The following is a 17,757-nucleotide window of genomic DNA, read 5'->3' on the forward strand; positions in this document are numbered from 1 at the left end:
GTAAATGATATAAAATAATCTATATATTATTATTGCAAGTATTGTGAATGGTGTATATTGGGTCCAAAGTAATAAAATATATTTATGTTTATTTATCTGTGTTATTGTTTTAAAAAAAACCGTTATTTTTTCCGCAATCGCAAATTGTAAATTTTTTATTCAAAAATCAAACTTTCCTTTGGTTTGAAAGTTTGAATCGTTTGAAGTTTAGAAATCTTTTAATGAAAAATTGTTAGTTAATTTCAAAAATACGTGTTTTTTTGTAATCTAAATAATTGTTGATATTTGTTTATAAAAATAAACCAATCAGAGACGACCACGCGTGGAGGATAGTGTGATACGTGTAGAACACTGATATACACTTGTCAGTCTTTAAAAATGGCCGCGAGAAGAAGGAAGAACGATTTCATTTTTTCTCTTTTTATTTTAGTTTTATCGTACATAAGTAATATTCAAGGTAAGAAATTGGCATTTCTAATTACTCTAATTTTCAATTATTCCAAATTTTCTATTCATTTATTCATTCTATTGTATTATTTTCAATTATTCTAAATTTGACAGCACTAAACTTTGCTGATGGTTTAAAAATGTTTTCTTAACTTATAAATCAGTTAATATTTTAAGTGTTATGATTTATTTAAATTCCATTCTATTATTAGTAGAAGAAATATATTCTTTTTTCTCTAAAACGGATATTTGTTGACAATTAAGAGACTTGTTTTCGAGACAAACATAACCTTACTTTTTCTTTATTACTTTGTGTCATTAATTATTAAAGAAAATTCATCGTTTAGAATAAATAATTTTGTTGAGAATAATAGAGTTGGAATTAATTCTATCTTCGTTAATAGTTAATTTTTTAGTATATTATCAATAATTAACGAACACAATAATTTTTTCTTTTAGGAAAGAGTACAAAATATGTGACATGTGGCTCGGTTATAAAATTAATGAATATTGATTATAAAGTGAGATTACATTCTCATGATATAAAATATGGAACTGGAAGTGGTCAACAATCAGTCACTGGCACTGAATCTAAGGACGATGCAAATTCACATTGGTTAATTAAAGGAGAAACTAAAAAACAATGTACACGAGGGTAATTCTAAACACTATTAATGTTTTTTCATTATTTTACTGATAAATGTAATTAAATTACGACTCGAACCTAAATAAACTGAAAATTTAGGTTCGAAAATTAATTTTCGAAAAATAAGGGAAATAATTTCAGGGTTGCTACGCAACCTGAAAACCTGGAAATGTCTGGGAATTCTATAAACCTTAAAAAAAACCTTAAAAAGTCAGGGAATTTTGATCAAAATCCTGGAAAATTGTTGTTTTCTAAAGTTATTTCGTTTATTCTTGAAATCTAATTTCACTTAAATATTTCAAAATTAATTCAATTTTAAAAGAATTGCGTTTACAATTTTTAAAAATAGATGAACTTCAATTTTGTAAAATTTCAATTTTAAATGAATTTAATTAAAAATATAAAAAAACTTAAATTTAAAAAAAAATTTAAAACTAAAATTCTTCTGAAATTAGTTCAATTTTTTAATATATATTTTAATTGATTATTAAAAATAATGGATTTATAGAAGAGTTTTAGTTAAAAACACTAAAACAAATAGAATTTTGAAGCAATTACAAATGATTGCACAAATTCAATTATTTTCAAATTAATTAAATTTCTTTAAGGAATAAAATTATTTTCAAAAATTTTAATGATATTCTTTGCGTAACAATTCAATTTTTTTCAAAATAATTTTAATAAAATTCTTCGCAGAAATCCAATTATATTTAAAACTTTACAAAAATCCTCGTCAAAATTTCAATTATCTTTATAAATATCAAAATTCCTCGACAAACTTCAATTTTATTCAGAAATTTTAATAAAATTCAATTATTTTCATAAATAACAATGTTAATTACAAGAATTCAATTATTTTCAAAAATTTTAATAAAATTCATTGCAACAATTATTTTCAAAAATTTTTCTCAATTCAATAATTTCTATATATCTATTTTAAAATTTCCCAAAAGGAATTTTGATAGAATTTCAATTACTTTTTAATACAATTTTAATTGAATTCCTCGAAAAATGTTATTAAAATTCGTCGAAAGAATTCAATTTTTTAAAAATTTGTTGATAACATTAAGTACAAGATTTCAATTATCTTTATAAATAATAAAATTTTTCTCCGAAATTCAATTATTTTAAAAATTTTTAATAAAATTCTTGGCAGAATTTCAATTATTTTTATAAATAATAAATTTTTTCTCCTAAATTCAATTATTTTAAATACTTTTAACAAAATTCTTGTCAGAATTTCAATTATTTTTAATATAATTTTCATTAAATTTTTCGAAAAATGCAATTATTATTATTAAATAAAATTTATTAAAATTTGTCAAGAGAATTTTTAAGTATTAAAAAATTTGTTAATGAAATTCTTTATGAAAATTCAATTTTACTTTAAAAAACATTCAATGGATTAATAAAATATTTGTTTTTATAGTTAAATAATTGAATTCTCGTAGAATTTTCTAATAAATATTGATTTAAAAATGAATTTCAAATTAAAATCTTTGAAAATTTGAACTTTTCATACTTTTAATTAAGAATTCTATAGAATTAATTTTTCTCAATAAGTTTAATGGAATTTTTTTTAATTATTTGAAGTTTTTAATTTCTACTATATTTAATTGAAGAATGTCAGAATAAACGAAATTTCGTAAAATTAAATTGCAAACAAAGGAATTTGAAAATTCACAAACAACTTTTTCAAAAATTATTAAAAAAATTGACTTAAAGAAGAATTTTAGTTGGAAATTCTAAAAACGAATAATCGTTTTATAATAATATTCTTATATTTTATTGAATTTCAAATTTTTGAATATCTTATTTTTTATAAAAAAAATAATGATTAAATATTTATTTAAAAATGAAGTTATTGATGTTTTCGAATAATTTTCGTTTAAAAAACCTTGAAAAATTCCGTTTTTTAAACCTGAAAAAGTGAGGGAATTTGAAAAGAGTAAAAGCGTGGCAACCCTGAATTTAGAATAATTTAATGGAAATTAACTCAAAATGAATTTACAGAAAACCAATAAAATGTGGAGGAACAATTCGTCTCGAGCATTTAATAACAAAAAAGAATCTTCACTCTCATCATGTTAAATCGCCTCTTAGTGGAAAGCAAGAAGTTTCAGCTTATGGAGACACGAGAGGAGACGGTGATAGTGGCGATCACTGGATGGTGATTTGTGATAACGATTTCTGGCAAAGAGACACACCAATAATGCTTCAACATGCGGATACTGATTCGTAAGAATTTCTTTTTACATAAAAATTATAGTCTTTATTCAGATACTTCGAAATAACTAAAAAAGAATGGATATTTTTATTTTCATTCCATTTCGACACATTTTTTTCAATTCTCCAGTAATCTCAATTTCTTAATTTTAATTCAGTAATTTGAATTCAGTAATTTGAATTTAGTAATTTTAATTTCTCTTTCTAATCGATGAATTTAATTTCAAAAGGTATTTATCAGTAACCGGAAGGACGTACGGTTCTCCAATTGTTGGACAAACCGAAGTTGTTGGTGAATATGCGCAATATCACGCCGAATGGCAAGCAATGGAAGGTCTTTTCATTCATCCCACTGATTTAAAATCTCATCATCATGAACACACGGAGCTTTAACTTTAAAAATAGTTTTTGAAATTTTTAGAAAAATTAATTACGTGAATTAAAAAGTGAGTTGACACTCACATAATTTTCAAATTGTGTGCTAATTAATTCTTTAAAATTTGCAACCAAAATAATTTTGTTTTTTGAATGAAAAAATCAAGTGCGAATGTTTTTATATTAAATATCATTTTTTTCTCTTGCTTAGAAAATGTATATTTATAAAAAAAATCAATAACTACGTATTAAATACTTCTAAGATTATTATATAAAAGATTTTTAATTCTCATGAGAATTCTTTATATGTACACTAGACTGATAAATGACGAATATTACATTCATAAGCGGATATATAGATAAGTAACAGATGTTCAATTGAAATATCGCTTCAAAAAAAAAAAAAACCTCAATAACTAGATGTATTTTTTAAGCGAAGATTGTAAATATTCTAATTTCAATATTTATTAAACTTTGACAAATTCCTCATAGAGAATTTCTGCGTGGATTTTTAATACCTTATTTACAAATTATTTTCAAAAGAATCATTTTATTTTTTGCATTTTTTTAAACTAATTTTCAGCTCAAATTTACACTTCCTTGAGATAACAATTATTTTGATATTTAAAATTTACTAAACTATCGAAAGGAAATAAAATATTTACAAGACCATAATGTCCGAAAATTTCTGTAAAACTCTCCTTTTTCTGAATATTGAAACTATAGATTTGTTTCCCCATGAGACATGCATATAATTTCCAACTGCCATAGGAAATTCCAATGCAAAATGTTGCGACTAATGCATCGAAGAGTGTAACCAAAAGTAAACATGATTCCTCATCGGAAAATAAAAATCGAGCCAGTGCAATAGGAAAACAAAAACTTAACAAAACATTGAAATTACTCGATTCTGGCCTAATAAAATGATTCAAATGTGCGTATAAATAGGGGCCGAGTATAAATATCGAATAGAGGCAGGAAAGCGATGAATAGAAACATAAGAGAATAAAATTTCCCATATTTTGACGTAAAACACAAGTGCCCATAAAGAAACAATGATGATCACGAAAATGATAACATTTCTCGCACAAAGGACAATGAATAGCCATTTTACGTGTGTAATTTCGACATTTTTCACAATACCAAAATTTCCTCTCTCTTTCGCTCGATATAAAGGAATTTGCTCTACGATAATCTATATTTAATATTGTACTTTGATTTAGATTTTCTGCTTTTAATGTTGAGACATTTTTTCCAATTTTCCAAGCTGTGTACCAATTTAATTGCAATTGAATGCAAATAAAGAGATAAATAAACGAGATCCCATCGCTAATGTACATTGTGACAAAATTTGAAATAATACTATAAATAAATGCAATTAATGGACAAATCTTTAAAACAATAAAATAAAATTTCCTCATTGTTTTCGTTTTTTTGAGAAATTTTTGTGCAAGGCAATATGTTTCTAATTCAGCTGCTTGTATATTTATCTCGTTTTAATTAGCTGAATATATCTGTAACAATAAAAGTTATTGTATTTACTCGCAAATATTAAGTGCGCGGTACGAGATATTCCATTTATTATTGTTATGCAAATTACAAAATTTATTATTTTCAAATATAAATTTTCTATTTTCATAATCAAAATTTAAAAAATCCACTTATTAAGTACAAAATTAATTATTACTGTTCATATTATCAAAAATTTTAATACAATTTCACGAAAGAATTCCATTATATTTTCTAAAATTTTAATAAATCCTTCTGAACAATTCAATTACTTTTTTTTAATTGTAAAATCTTTATAAAAATTAAATTATTTTCAAAACAATTTTAATTTAATTCCTCGGAAGAATTCAAATATTTGAAAAAAAAATTTAACACATTTCGAAAAAATTCAATTTTTTTCTAAAATTTAAATAAAATCTTCGAAACATTTCAATTTTTGTTATAAATAGTAAAATTGTTAGCAAGAATTCAATTAATTTTATAAATAGTAAAATTCTTTGCAAGAATTCAATTATTTTCAAAAAATAATAAAATTCAATTCCAACAAGAATTTAAAATTCTCTAAAAATAATTCAATTATTCTCAAAATATTTATTAAAAAAATTCTATATAAAAATTAAATTATTTTCAATGCAATTTTGAAATATCTTCTACAAAAAAATTGAAAGAATTCAATTATTTTCAAAAAATAATAAAATTCTTGTAATGAATTCAATTATTTTGAATATATACTAAATTTTAACAAAATTCTTTAAAGAAATTCAATTATTTTCGAAACAACTTTAATTGAATTTCTCGAAAAAAATTTCATTATTTTCAACTATTTCTATAAAATTATTTATAACAATTTAATTATTTCTTAAAAATTTAATAAATTCTTCGTGGACATTTCAATTATTTTTGTAAATAGTAAAATTATTCGCAAGAATTCAATTATTTTTATAAATAGTAAAATCCTTTGGAGAAATTTAATTCTCTTCAAAACAATTTTAATTGAATTCCTCGGGAGAATTTAAATGTTCAAATATTATCATGAAATTAATTTATTTTCTACAATTTTTATAAATTCTTCGTGGACAATTCAATTATTTTTATAAATAGTACAATTCTTCACAAGAATTCATTTATTTTCAATACAATTTTAATAAAATTCTTCTTCATAAAATTCAATTGCTTTCAAAATTTTCAATTAAAATTATTAAAGAAACTCCATCAGTTTAAAAAAAATTCAAAGAAATTCTTCAAAAGAATTTAATTAGGATTTTTAAATATTTTATTAAAATTCTTTGCGAGAATTCAGTTATTTTCCTAAATAATAAAATTATTTGAAGGAATTTTATTATCTATTATCAAATTTTTTGATAAATTTGCAACAATTCGATTTTCAATACATTAATTTTAAAATTGAAAATAAAAGAAAAATTATAAAAAAGTTAAGAAACAAAAAAGCAAACAACAACTGACTTCAAACTTCGAACAGATTATTATTATTAATTAATTTTCCAACAATTGATTATGCAATTTTATTTTTTTAGTAATGAAAATAAATATCCTAACCTATAAAATCAGTTCTCGTGATTTTATACCTTTATTATTTATAGTTTATATAATATGGACTTACATATAAAGGCTCGGACCAGATAAATGGTTTGAAACAATGTAAATTCATTGAGAATCATTTTAATATAAAGGTATAAAATAAATAACGTTAATAACTTTCAGTTTCATTGTTGTTGTTGTTGTTGTTGTTATTATACCAGTGAATTTCTGGATCGCTGCGGTCCTTTTAAAAACTCAATTTTTTAAATTTCGCGCCACATACGAACGTAAGTTACGTTACGATCAAATATCTTTTTTCTGGATTTGAGTTTCCGTACCCTGTGTATACTTCTGCAAAAGTGACGTTTACGACGTGTAATTTTAAGAATCATGATTTTTTAGAGATTTTTTAAAGAGTTTTGAGAGAGAAAAGTTTTTGAAAATTCATAGAACTGTGTAAGAAAAGTGTTTAATTTTCATTTTACATAAAATGTGGGCGGATTCTATTTTAATCGTATTTATTAGTGTGTGTACAGCCCTTTTGGGTGAAGGTAAATTTATTTTCTCTAATCTTAAAAAAATGCAATCTTTATTTGTAGATCTAATTCCCAAATCTAATAATTAAAAAATTACATTTTTCAGGTTTGACATGGCTAATGGTGTACAGAACAGAAAAGTATCAAAAATTGAAGCAGGAGGTTGAAAAACAGAGCAAAAAGTGTAGGTTATTTTTGCTGTTTGTTTTGCTATTAGATTTGTTAATGATAATTAAAATTTTTTAAATAATGTAGTTATTTAGTAGTAAATTGAATTTTCTTGTAGTTTGAAAAAAAATATATTTTTCTTTATTTCGTTACAGTGGAGAAGAGAAAAGAAGTACATGGCGATACATTGGATAAACAACAGAAGAAGAAAATTGAACGCGAGGAGGAGAGATTAAAAAATAATAACAGAGATTTGTCACTTGTGAAAATGAAATCAATGTTCGCGATTGGTTTTGCATTTACTGCCCTTTTAAGTATGTTTAATAGCATTTTTGATGGACGAATTGTCGCAAGGTTACCTTTCGTTCCAATAAGTTGGATTCAAGGACTCTCCCACAGAAATCTGCCTGGGAACGATTACACTGAATGTTCTTTTATATTCTTATACATTCTTTGTACAATGAGCATAAGACAGGTAAAATATTTTTAATTGTTACATTTTTACTGTTTATTACTTTACTAGTAAATGATACGCACGCGGAACGCGGTATTCCATTTCTTTTTATTTAAATTTTGTAGATTTAAAAATTTTATATTTTCAAGAATAAACATCAATTTTTGAATGATTACAGATTCAAAATTTAAGGGGATGTCAGAGTCGATTGAATTTTTACATTGAGCTTCAATGGAAAAATCGCATCGACTTTGACACTGCCTTAAAAAATTCACTTATCAAGTACATAATATTAAATATTCTTGTTTATTATTATTCAAAAATTTCTCATAACATTCGTCGCAAGAATTTCATTTTTCTCATAAATAATATTTTTTTAAAGCAATTGAATTATTTTCAATACAAGTTTAATAAAATTTCTCGAAATAATTCAATTATTGAAAAAAATTTGATAAACTTCTTGAAATGAATTCAGTTATTTTCAAATTTTTTAATAAATACTTTACAAGAATTTAATAATTTTCAGTACATCGACAATTTAATTATTTCTGAAAATAATTGAATTCTTAAATAGAATTTTATTAAAACTTTTTTAAATAATTAAATCCCTGCGAAAAATTTATTATTTCTACAAATAATTGAATTTTTACAAAATTTAAAAAAAAATAAGTGAATTTTTGAGAAGAATTTTATTAAAATTATATTATTTAAAATAATTGAATTCTTACGAAGAATTTATAAATAATTTAATTTTTCCTGGAATTCAATTATAATTGAATTTAAAATAATTGAATTCAATGATTTTCAGTACATTAATTTAAAAATTTTAAACATTTAAAAAGAAAAATTATTTTTATCATTTTATTACTTTTATTACTTTTTACTGTATGTTAAGTGCTGAAATCATATTTTGTTCGATTTATATTCAATGATATAATTTGTTTTTGTAAAGTAAAGTTTTTTGTCATCTATAATTTTTATCGAAAATTCATATAAAAGAATAATTTTTTTTTCCTTACAGAATATTCAAAAAATGTTGGGTTTCGCACCTTCACGAACAGCGAGTAAACTCAGCGGTGGAATTTTTGGACCTCCGCCACAACAATTTAAATAATTCCAACATTCTTTTTTAATTCAAACTCATTCTTGCTCATGTACCTTGAAAATTATTTAATTAGAGACAATTATGTAAATATATTTCCACAAAGCCTGAAGACTGTTAATTATTGTTTAACAAAAAGGAAACCAAGGCATTTAATGTTCATTTTTCTTATAATGAGATATAAAGTTCAAAATAATTAACATGATTTTTGTCATTTCTCCCAAATCATTTTTTTTGCATTTAGAAAAAATTTACATTTTGCAATTCTTTCGCTTCATACTTTAAAAAAAATTCAATAATAATGTTTTCATAATTTTTAATTAAATAACAATATTTACATTAAAAAAAATTAATTTGTAAAAACAGAAAAAAAATACATAGAAATGAGTACTATTTCATTGAAATATTAATCTATTGCATTGATTTTACACAACATTTCTCTCTCTCATCGGTTCTAGTGTAATGAATCTTTCGAAGGACAAACGAGTTAAATCGATTGTAGTGTATTCTGAATCGAGAATTAATTCGGCAATTGCTCGGCCAACAGCTGGCGATTTTTGAATTCCATGACCACTGAATCCAGTTGCAAAGTAAAAATTCGGATAATAGGGATGAAGACCAACCACTCCGTTCTGATCGAAATGATTGTATTCATAAAATCCGGCCCACGAGGATTTTACCTAAAAAATTATTTAAGTAACATAAAAAATTTGCAATGATAATAAATTTTTAATTTTTGAATTATTTTTTCTGAGAAAAAAATAATTTTTCCTAAGAATTAGCACACCTTTAAATTATCGAATCCTTTCACTCGTTTAGCAAGAATTGGCCACACATGATCATTGAAAAATTCATGATCAACTTCAAGATCATCAACGTTTGGTTCCTCGTGCTCTTCACTTGGACATCGGCCACAAATGTAATTTCCTCCTAAACCTTCTCGCCTAAAATGTGGGTAAGTAAACATTTTGATTCTCGTATATTGCAAGAAAAAGTAAATAAAAATCCCTCAGAATAAATTTTTACCTGAAATATGTTCCAGATGGATCGATTGTCATTGGAAGATTAATTACTGGACCGTCAGGACTATGGAAACAGTAGACAAATCTCTTTCTATAAAAAAAGAAAACAAACGTTTCGAAAATAATCAAACTTTGACAGAGTAACTAATTTTATTTTTAAGGGGACCCGCACCTGAATTTTCAACTATCTAAGAACATAGTTCAAAACAATTTTCTTGTATTTTTTAACACTATTTTCAATCAAAAGTCAAATGCAAAAGAAAAAAATTAGTTGCTTTCTTTTTCTAATATTATTTTTAGTAAAAAATTGATAAAAAAAAACAAGAATTTTTTAAAGATTTTTCCTGAAATTTTGATACTGTAACTTTTGATAAAATTAATATCTATAAAAATAATCGTTGTATTCCGGTTTAAAGTTAGTTGCTGTTTGCTTTTTTGTTTCCTAACTTTTGAAATAATTTTCCTTTTTAAATGTTTTATATTTTTAAATTAATGTACTGAAAATCATTGAATTCTTTATAAAAAAAATTGAAAATAATTGAATTCATTTTAAGAATTTTATCAACATTTTTTTCAATAATTGAATTCTTTCGAGAAAATGTAATTAAAATTGTAGGTATTGAAAATAATTTAATTCATGGCAAGATTTTTATTAAAATTCTTTAAAATAATTGAATTTTTTTGAAGAATTTATTTCAATTTTCTTAAAAATAATGCAGTTTTTAATAATAAAATTCTTTTTAGGATTTCACTTATTTTCAATACAATTTTAATTGATTTCTTCAAAAATTACAATTATTTTTTAAAATCTCCAAAAATTTCAATTACTTTAAAAAATAATTGAATTTTTCACAGAAGTTCAATTATTTAAAAAAATTTTAATAAAATTCAATTCACGAATTCAATTATTTTCATAAATAATGAAATTTTCGCTGGAATTCAATTATTTTAAAAAACAATTGTAATTGAATTCCAGGGAAAATTAAATTATTTTTTAAACATTTTTTTTTAATTCTTCGATAGAATTCAATAATATCAATAAGTAGTAAATTTTTCACACGAATTCACTTATTTTAAATACAATAATTTTAAATAAAATTCTTCTCAAAAATTCACTTATTTTTAAAATATTGCAAAAATTCAATTATTTGTAGAAATAATACATTTTTTCGCAGGGATTCAATTATTTAAAATAGTTTTAATAAAATTCTATTCAAGAATTCAATTATTTCTAGAAACAATTAAATTGTCGATGTACTGATGTAATTATTGAATTCTTGTAAAGTATTTATTAAAAAATTTACAAACAATTTTATTAAAAACTTTTGAGAATAATTGAATTGTTTAGAAAAATTTTATTACAATTTTTAAAAATAATTTAACCTGTTAGAGAAATTTTATTAAAATTATCTTCAATGTAATTAAATTTTTTCCTAGAAATTTTATAAAAATTGTATTGAAAATAATTGAAATTCTCAGAAGAATATTTTCAAAAAATAATTGAATTCTTGACAAGATCATACAATTTATAAAAATAATTGAATTGTTTCGAAGAATTTTATCACAATTTCTGAGAATAATTGAATTTAAATAATATTTTTAAAAATAATTGTATTCTTTCGAGAAATGTTATTAAAATTGTATAAAAATAATTAAATTCCTTCGAAACATTTTATTATTTACGAAAATAATTAAATTCCTTTAAAGAATTTTATTATTTAAGAAAATATTTTCATTCCTGCGAAGAATTTTCTTATTTATATGAACATAATTGAATTCTTGTGGAAGATTTTACAATTCATAAAAATAATTTAATTGTTTCGAAGAATTTTATCTGAATTTTTGAAAATAGTTGAATTTTTTGAAGGAATTTTACTAAATATTTAAAAAAAAATTATTTTTTTAAAAATTTTTTTATCAAAATTGTTGAAAATAATTGAATTTATATTAAAATTCTTGAAAAAGTAATCGAATTTAATTAATATTTTTAAAAATAATTGTATTCTTTCGATAAATTTCATTAAAATTGTATTGAATATAATTGAATTGTTCTAAAGAATTTTATTATTTATGATATTATTATTCTATTATTTATGAAATTCTTGTGAAAAATTTTATTAAAACTGTTGAATACCTAATAATAAATAAGAATATTTCATATTCTGTACTTAATAAGTGAATTCTTTAAATTTTGAATCTGTAACCATTCAAAAAGTTTTTAATTTTTCAATTATTTACAAAAAATGCTTCTTTTTCCACAAATTTCAATATTTTTTTTATGGTTCTTGTTTCATTGTGTTTCTTACACTCTCTTTTACATTTAAGGGTATGGTTTTTATAACATTTTAATTTTCTCAAAAGTTACAGTGTTTTTAATTTACTAATTTAGTCATTTTAATTTACTAAAAAATGCTTCTTCTTCCACAAATTTTAATATTTTTTTTATGGTTCTTGTTTTAATGAGTTTCTTAAACTCACTTTTACATTTAAGGGTATGGGTTTTATGAAATTTTAATTATATCAAAAGTTACAGTGTTTTTAATTATCTTTTGATTCAGTTTAAATTCAGGTGCGGGTCCCCTTAACTATTTTAATTTTTCTACAGTTAGAGGGAACAGAGAAAAAGTCAGAATTCTATCTGAAAATCAAGGAAAATCGAAATCGAATTTTTGTGGCAAATTGTTCAATTTAAAGATTGTTAAAAATTACCTTGGTTCCACCGGTAAAGGAATGGATAAGACACCTTTACCAGTTCCGATTCTCGCTAATCTAGCAACTTCTCCACTATTTGGACCAGCTGCAATCACGCACTGAGAATATTGAATTGACCTCTGTTTACCATCAGAAGTTTGAATCTTCAAAAACAAAAGGTAAAAGGTAAATTAAAAATTCCAATTTAAAAACAATATTATACAATGAAAATTGGAAATTTGAAAATAATTTTCGCACAAAAAGCGAGACTATTAAGTAAAATTCACTTACGACCACACTTTGAGCCAATTCGTCAGATGTTTCTTTTGGATCAGCGAATTGAACGTTAGATAATTTATTAAATAGAAAACCAACTACTTCACCCTCGACATAATAGATCTCTTGACTGAGACACTTTCTTTTGAGTGCAAACAAAAAACTCCATGGATCGAACCAGCCTTCTTTTTCAATTCCAAGACAACCCAGAGCAATGCCATCAGTATTCATCCATGGGAATTTCTCCTTTAATTTCTCCGGTTTAAGAAGAATATTCTTTGCGCCCAATTCACGTTGTAATTTTGCATTCTCTATCATGTCTTCAGCACCCTTTTCCGAGGCTAAAAATAAATAGCCATATGGACGATATTGTATGTCAACTGGTGGCTCGCCAACAACTGACAAATTTTCATTTATATTGCGAATAAATTCAGCGCCAAAAAGGGACATTTCAATATTCTCCTCAAGGGAAAATTGCTGTCGAATTCCTCCCAATGACAGGACAGTCGATGCCTTTGAATACTGTAAAATAGAGAAAGGACAAATTAATATCATTTATCAGAGTTGCCGTAAAAATTTAATATTAGTTTTCCCTTTTTGACTTTTTCCTAGAGAAAAATATTGAATTAGGATTTTCAAAAAATTCAAATTCAAACCTTTTTTTAAATTTAAGAACTTATAAAAGAATATTATTATAAAACGTGAAGAAATCGATCACTCCGAGTCTTTGACTCGGAGTGATCGTCTTCTTCATGTTTTGTAATAATATAAATTACCATAAAATTTTTCAACAAAAAATTTAATTATTTACAAAAATCCTAATAAAATCCTTTGCAAGAATTTAATTATTTTTACAAGTAGTAAAATTTATTTTCTATATTTCATAATAATAATAAAGATGGACCGAGTGATAAAATCTTTATTTTAAATTATAAGAATATTGTTCCTGTAACTTCTTTAAAATTATTTTCGTCACTTCAATTCAATTATCATTTTCTACGATTTCTAACTAAAATTCTTGTTTAAACCAATTATTTTTAATAAATTTTGAAAAAGTTCTTTGAGGATTTTCAAATCCATTTTTTTACAATACAATTTTAAGAAATTTCGATGATTCGTAAATTCTTTAATTAAATATATCTATTAGAAAATAAAAACTTTAAATAATTTCAACAAAAAAATTCGCAAATTAAAGATTCTTAAAAAAAAATTAATTCTACACAGAATTGTTAGTTAAGAATATGAAAAATTCAAATTTTGAAAGATTTTAATCTGAAACCTGTTCAAAATTCAATTATTTCTAAAAATTCAAGCTGTAATGCTTTTAATATTCAATTATTATATCTAACATTTTAACTGAAATTCATTTTTGAATCAATTTTTATTACAAAATTCTACGAGAATTCAATTATATAGATACAAAAAAGTAATTTAATGAATAATTGAATGTTTTTTAAAATTGTACTCTCCTAAAGAATTTTATCAATAAATTTTTAAATAATTAAATTCTTTTGACGAATTTTAACCAAGTTTTTAAGAATAATTGCATTTTTCGAGGAATTCGATTAAAATGGTATCAAAAATAATTAAAATCATGCGATGAGTTTTATTATATGTATGAAAATAATAAAATTCCTGAGAACAGTTTTATTATTTATAAAAATAATTAAATTATTGCGAAGAAATTTATAACAAAATTTGTAAATAATCGAAATTCTGGGAAATTTGTATTATTTATGAAAATAATTGAATTCTTCCAACGAATTTTATTCAAGTTCATAAAAATAACTGAATTTCTGTGAAGAATTTTATTATTTATATAAATAATTGAATTCTTGCAACGAATTTTATTCAAGTTTATAAAAATAAATAAATTTCGGTGAAGAATTTTATTATTTATAAAAATAATTGAATTCTTGAAAAGAACTTTGTTAAATTTTTTTTAATTATTTGAATTCTTGCTAAGAATTTTATAAAAATCTTTTAAAATAATTTATACTTTTCGATAAATGTTATGAAATTTTGTATTTTAAATAATTGAATTCGAATTTCGAAATTTATTAAAAATTTTGTACCTAAATAATTGCATTCCTGTGAAATTTTGCCAAAAATTTTATTAAAATTTTCAAAAAATAATTGAATTTCGAAGAAGAATTTTATTATTTATAAAGATAATTGTAATTTTGACGAGAATTTTTAAAAAATTAATGAAAATAATTGAATTCTTTTGGAAAATTATAATGCTTTTAATATTTAAATACTAGATATCTCAAATTTTTTACTGAAATTCATTTTTAAATCAATTTTTATTAGAAAATTCTACGAGAATTCAATTATTTAAATACAAAAATAAAAAATTTATTGAATAAGTGAATGTTTCTTAAAATTCAATTCTCATAAAGAATTTTATCTACAAATTTTTAAATAATTGAATTCTTTTGACGAATTTTAATAAAATGTTCAAAAATAATTATACATTTTTCGAGGAATCCGATTAAAATTGTATTAAAACTAATTGAATTGTGAATTTCGAAAAGGGCTCAACTCCGAAATTCACAATTTAATTGAATTTCTATAATTTATGAAAATAATTGAATTATTGCGAAGAAATTTATTTAAAAAATTGTAAATAATTGAATTCCTGTGAAATTTTTATTATTTATAAAAATTATTAAATGTTGGCGTTGAATTTTATTAACATTTTTTTTTTTAATAATTGAATTCTTTTGGAAAATTATATTAAAATACTAGATTCTCGAAATCATTAAATTGAGGAAAACTTTTGAAAATAATTGAAATTTTGCCAAGAATTTTATTAAAATCCTTGAAAATAATTGAATTTTGGAGAAAATTGCTAATTAAATTCATTGAAAGTTGAAATTTTATAAAATTTAAAATTAAAACTTTTTAAAGTTCATCTATTTATGAAAATTGAAAACGCAACTCTTTTAAAATTCAATTAATTTTGAAATATTTAAGTAAAATTTATTATGTATTCATTAATTAATTTCAAAGTAATAATTTTATGATAGTTGTTGAAGAATTACGTTATTTAAAAAGAAATTATTGTCAGAAATAGAAAAAATTGAAGGTTTTGTATCAGAATTTGTGTCAATTTCACAGTTAATGAGGCAAACCAAAAAAAAAATACACAAAAATCCAGAATTTTCTTATTTAATTTTTTCTAGTAATTTTAATAAAAATCCCTGACTAATTCTACTTTCCCTGACTTTTTCCTGAATTCCCTGACCTGTGTCAACCTTATTTAGATTTCTAGTGTTTTTCTTTTATTTGACCTTTCTATTGTTATTAATTATAGTATTATAGTTTTATTATTTTTATCTATTTTGTTTATTTTATTTATTATTTTTATTTAATTTCATTTATTAATTTAGTTAATTTTATTTTATTAATTTAGTTCATTTTCATCCTACCGTCAGGTCTTTCTCGACAATAACAATTTTCAGTCCTTCGCCAGCTCTTTTCTTGAGAAAATGCGCAATCGAAGAGCCCATAGCGGCGCCTCCGATTATTAAGATATCACACTCAATTGGACAATCGAAAGGATTGTCATCCTTTGTCCAAGTCATTTTTCGATCATGAAAACGAGAATGCTCTGGTTTCATGGTAAACCATCGATTCTTAAAATTAACTATATCCCTTTTTAAAATTCTAAATGTTTTATCAATTGGATGCTCAGGTTCGTCTAATTTAATTTCACTTGGCGCTTTTATTGGTTCAATTTTTGACTCGCCTCTCCTTTTTACAGTCTAAAAGAAAATATTTTCGATTAAATTCAATTTTACTTACTATTAAATAATTTAAAAAATATGAAAATACCCTGAAAATGATAAACATAAAAAATATCAATTGAAATGTTAGAAAAAATGTTTTATGACAATTTATTAATTACTTTGTATTTAGATAAATAACCAATTTGTTATATTTTTTAGACAAAGAAGAATAAATATAAAATTTGAAAGAGAAATCAATAAATTTCCCCTATTTATGTATTCATCTCGAAACTTTAGGGGCAAATTTGGAAATGGGACGAGACATATAAATCTTATGCACTTATCATTTGCAAGGTTGCACCTTATCAAGATAATAAAGAAAAACAAATTGTCTGTTGGAAAATTTGATACAATTTTTTAACTCCAACTGTTATCACTAACAAAGTAAATCATTTGTAAACATTTCGTTTTTTTTTAATTAATGAAAATTTTCTTTTCTTTGTATGAATGGGAAAATTTTCAAAAAGAGAAATAAAAATTATTTGCTAACAATTATTTAATTTAGCAATCGTTTTTTTCTGTTTATAAAAATTAATAAGAAAAAAATTTTTTGGTTATGCGAATAAAAAGAAATACTAACCTTCGATGAATAAAATGCATTTGACAGTCTCAGAGGTACAGAATCTTGGAGTCTGTTTATAAAAATTGTGCTCTTTACAAATCTAGGAATCATTCTTACACCTTAATACTTCTAGAGATTGTTTTCAAATGAATAACAATTACAGTATATCAGTTTTGAAGCGGTTCATATTATTATCAAAAAAATAACTCTCCGGGAGTAGGAGCGACACAATAATCACGTGGTCTCTTTGACACAACAGAAAGACCTAACCTAACTTTACGCATATCTTTTTGTGAACAAAAAAAAAACATTTATTGTTGATTGGCTCAAGATTTTATTACTGCCAACATAAGGTAATAATCTCGACTGGTTTTCTGTACAATTAATATTAATTCAAGTTCATTTTTTCT

The 17,757-nt window shown here is 22.8% G+C and overlaps 4 protein-coding genes across 4 annotated transcripts; 2 read left to right on the plus strand and 2 right to left on the minus strand.

The window, feature by feature from the left end:
- Positions 1-305: 305 nt before the first annotated feature.
- Positions 306-4,190, plus strand: LOC122507788 (stromal cell-derived factor 2). Its single transcript, XM_043620694.1, has 4 exons — positions 306-457; positions 907-1,102; positions 3,107-3,331; positions 3,550-4,190. The coding sequence occupies exons 1-4, from the start codon at positions 379-381 to the stop codon at positions 3,710-3,712; spliced, it is 663 nt and encodes a 220-aa protein (XP_043476629.1). The 5' UTR covers positions 306-378; the 3' UTR covers positions 3,713-4,190.
- On the minus strand, positions 4,138-6,972 carry LOC122507787 (palmitoyltransferase ZDHHC22-like). Its single transcript, XM_043620693.1, has 2 exons — positions 6,825-6,972; positions 4,138-5,208 (listed from the first exon to the last, which is right to left on the minus strand). The coding sequence occupies exon 2, from the start codon at positions 5,113-5,115 to the stop codon at positions 4,285-4,287; it is 831 nt and encodes a 276-aa protein (XP_043476628.1). The 5' UTR covers positions 5,116-5,208; positions 6,825-6,972; the 3' UTR covers positions 4,138-4,284.
- Positions 6,973-7,076: 104 nt separating this feature from the next.
- LOC122507789 (calcium load-activated calcium channel) lies at positions 7,077-9,202 on the plus strand. Its single transcript, XM_043620695.1, has 4 exons — positions 7,077-7,293; positions 7,385-7,462; positions 7,602-7,921; positions 8,922-9,202. Exons 1-4 carry the CDS (start codon positions 7,233-7,235, stop codon positions 9,012-9,014), a joined length of 552 nt encoding a protein of 183 aa, XP_043476630.1. The 5' UTR covers positions 7,077-7,232; the 3' UTR covers positions 9,015-9,202.
- Positions 9,203-9,301: 99 nt separating this feature from the next.
- Positions 9,302-17,617, minus strand: LOC122507783 (FAD-dependent oxidoreductase domain-containing protein 1-like). The gene is made up of 7 exons (XM_043620687.1): positions 17,366-17,617; positions 16,426-16,761; positions 13,007-13,513; positions 12,734-12,879; positions 10,029-10,115; positions 9,790-9,946; positions 9,302-9,682 (listed from the first exon to the last, which is right to left on the minus strand). The coding sequence occupies exons 1-7, from the start codon at positions 17,456-17,458 to the stop codon at positions 9,428-9,430; spliced, it is 1,581 nt and encodes a 526-aa protein (XP_043476622.1). The 5' UTR covers positions 17,459-17,617; the 3' UTR covers positions 9,302-9,427.
- Between the last annotated feature and the right edge of the window lie 140 nt (positions 17,618-17,757).

The sequence above is a fragment of the Leptopilina heterotoma genome, unplaced genomic scaffold, assembly GCF_015476425.1.
Source record: "Leptopilina heterotoma isolate Lh14 unplaced genomic scaffold, ASM1547642v1 Lhet_51, whole genome shotgun sequence".
NCBI classification, from domain to species: Eukaryota; Metazoa; Arthropoda; class Insecta; order Hymenoptera; family Figitidae; genus Leptopilina; species Leptopilina heterotoma.

Bases quoted from the DNA above. Each gene is read 5' to 3' on its own strand.
- LOC122507789 (XM_043620695.1), top strand. From the start codon at position 7,233: ATGTGGGCGGATTCTATTTTAATCGTATTTATTAGTGTGTGTACAGCC. The intron at 7,463-7,601 runs GTAGGTTATTTT...ATTTCGTTACAG, and splicing joins TGAAAAACAGAGCAAAAAGT to TGGAGAAGAGAAAAGAAGTA. The intron at 7,922-8,921 runs GTAAAATATTTT...TTTTCCTTACAG, and splicing joins GTACAATGAGCATAAGACAG to AATATTCAAAAAATGTTGGG.
- LOC122507787 (XM_043620693.1), bottom strand. From the start codon at position 5,115: ATGAGGAAATTTTATTTTATTGTTTTAAAGATTTGTCCATTAATTGCA.
- LOC122507783 (XM_043620687.1), bottom strand. From the start codon at position 17,458: ATGATTCCTAGATTTGTAAAGAGCACAATTTTTATAAACAGACTCCAA. The intron at 9,947-10,028 runs GTAAAAATTTAT...CCCACATTTTAG, and splicing joins CCATCTGGAACATATTTCAG to GCGAGAAGGTTTAGGAGGAA. The intron at 9,683-9,789 runs GTGTGCTAATTC...ATAATTTTTTAG, and splicing joins AAGGATTCGATAATTTAAAG to GTAAAATCCTCGTGGGCCGG.
- LOC122507788 (XM_043620694.1), top strand. From the start codon at position 379: ATGGCCGCGAGAAGAAGGAAGAACGATTTCATTTTTTCTCTTTTTATT. The intron at 1,103-3,106 runs GTAATTCTAAAC...ATGAATTTACAG, and splicing joins AAAAAACAATGTACACGAGG to AAAACCAATAAAATGTGGAG. The intron at 3,332-3,549 runs GTAAGAATTTCT...TAATTTCAAAAG, and splicing joins CAACATGCGGATACTGATTC to GTATTTATCAGTAACCGGAA.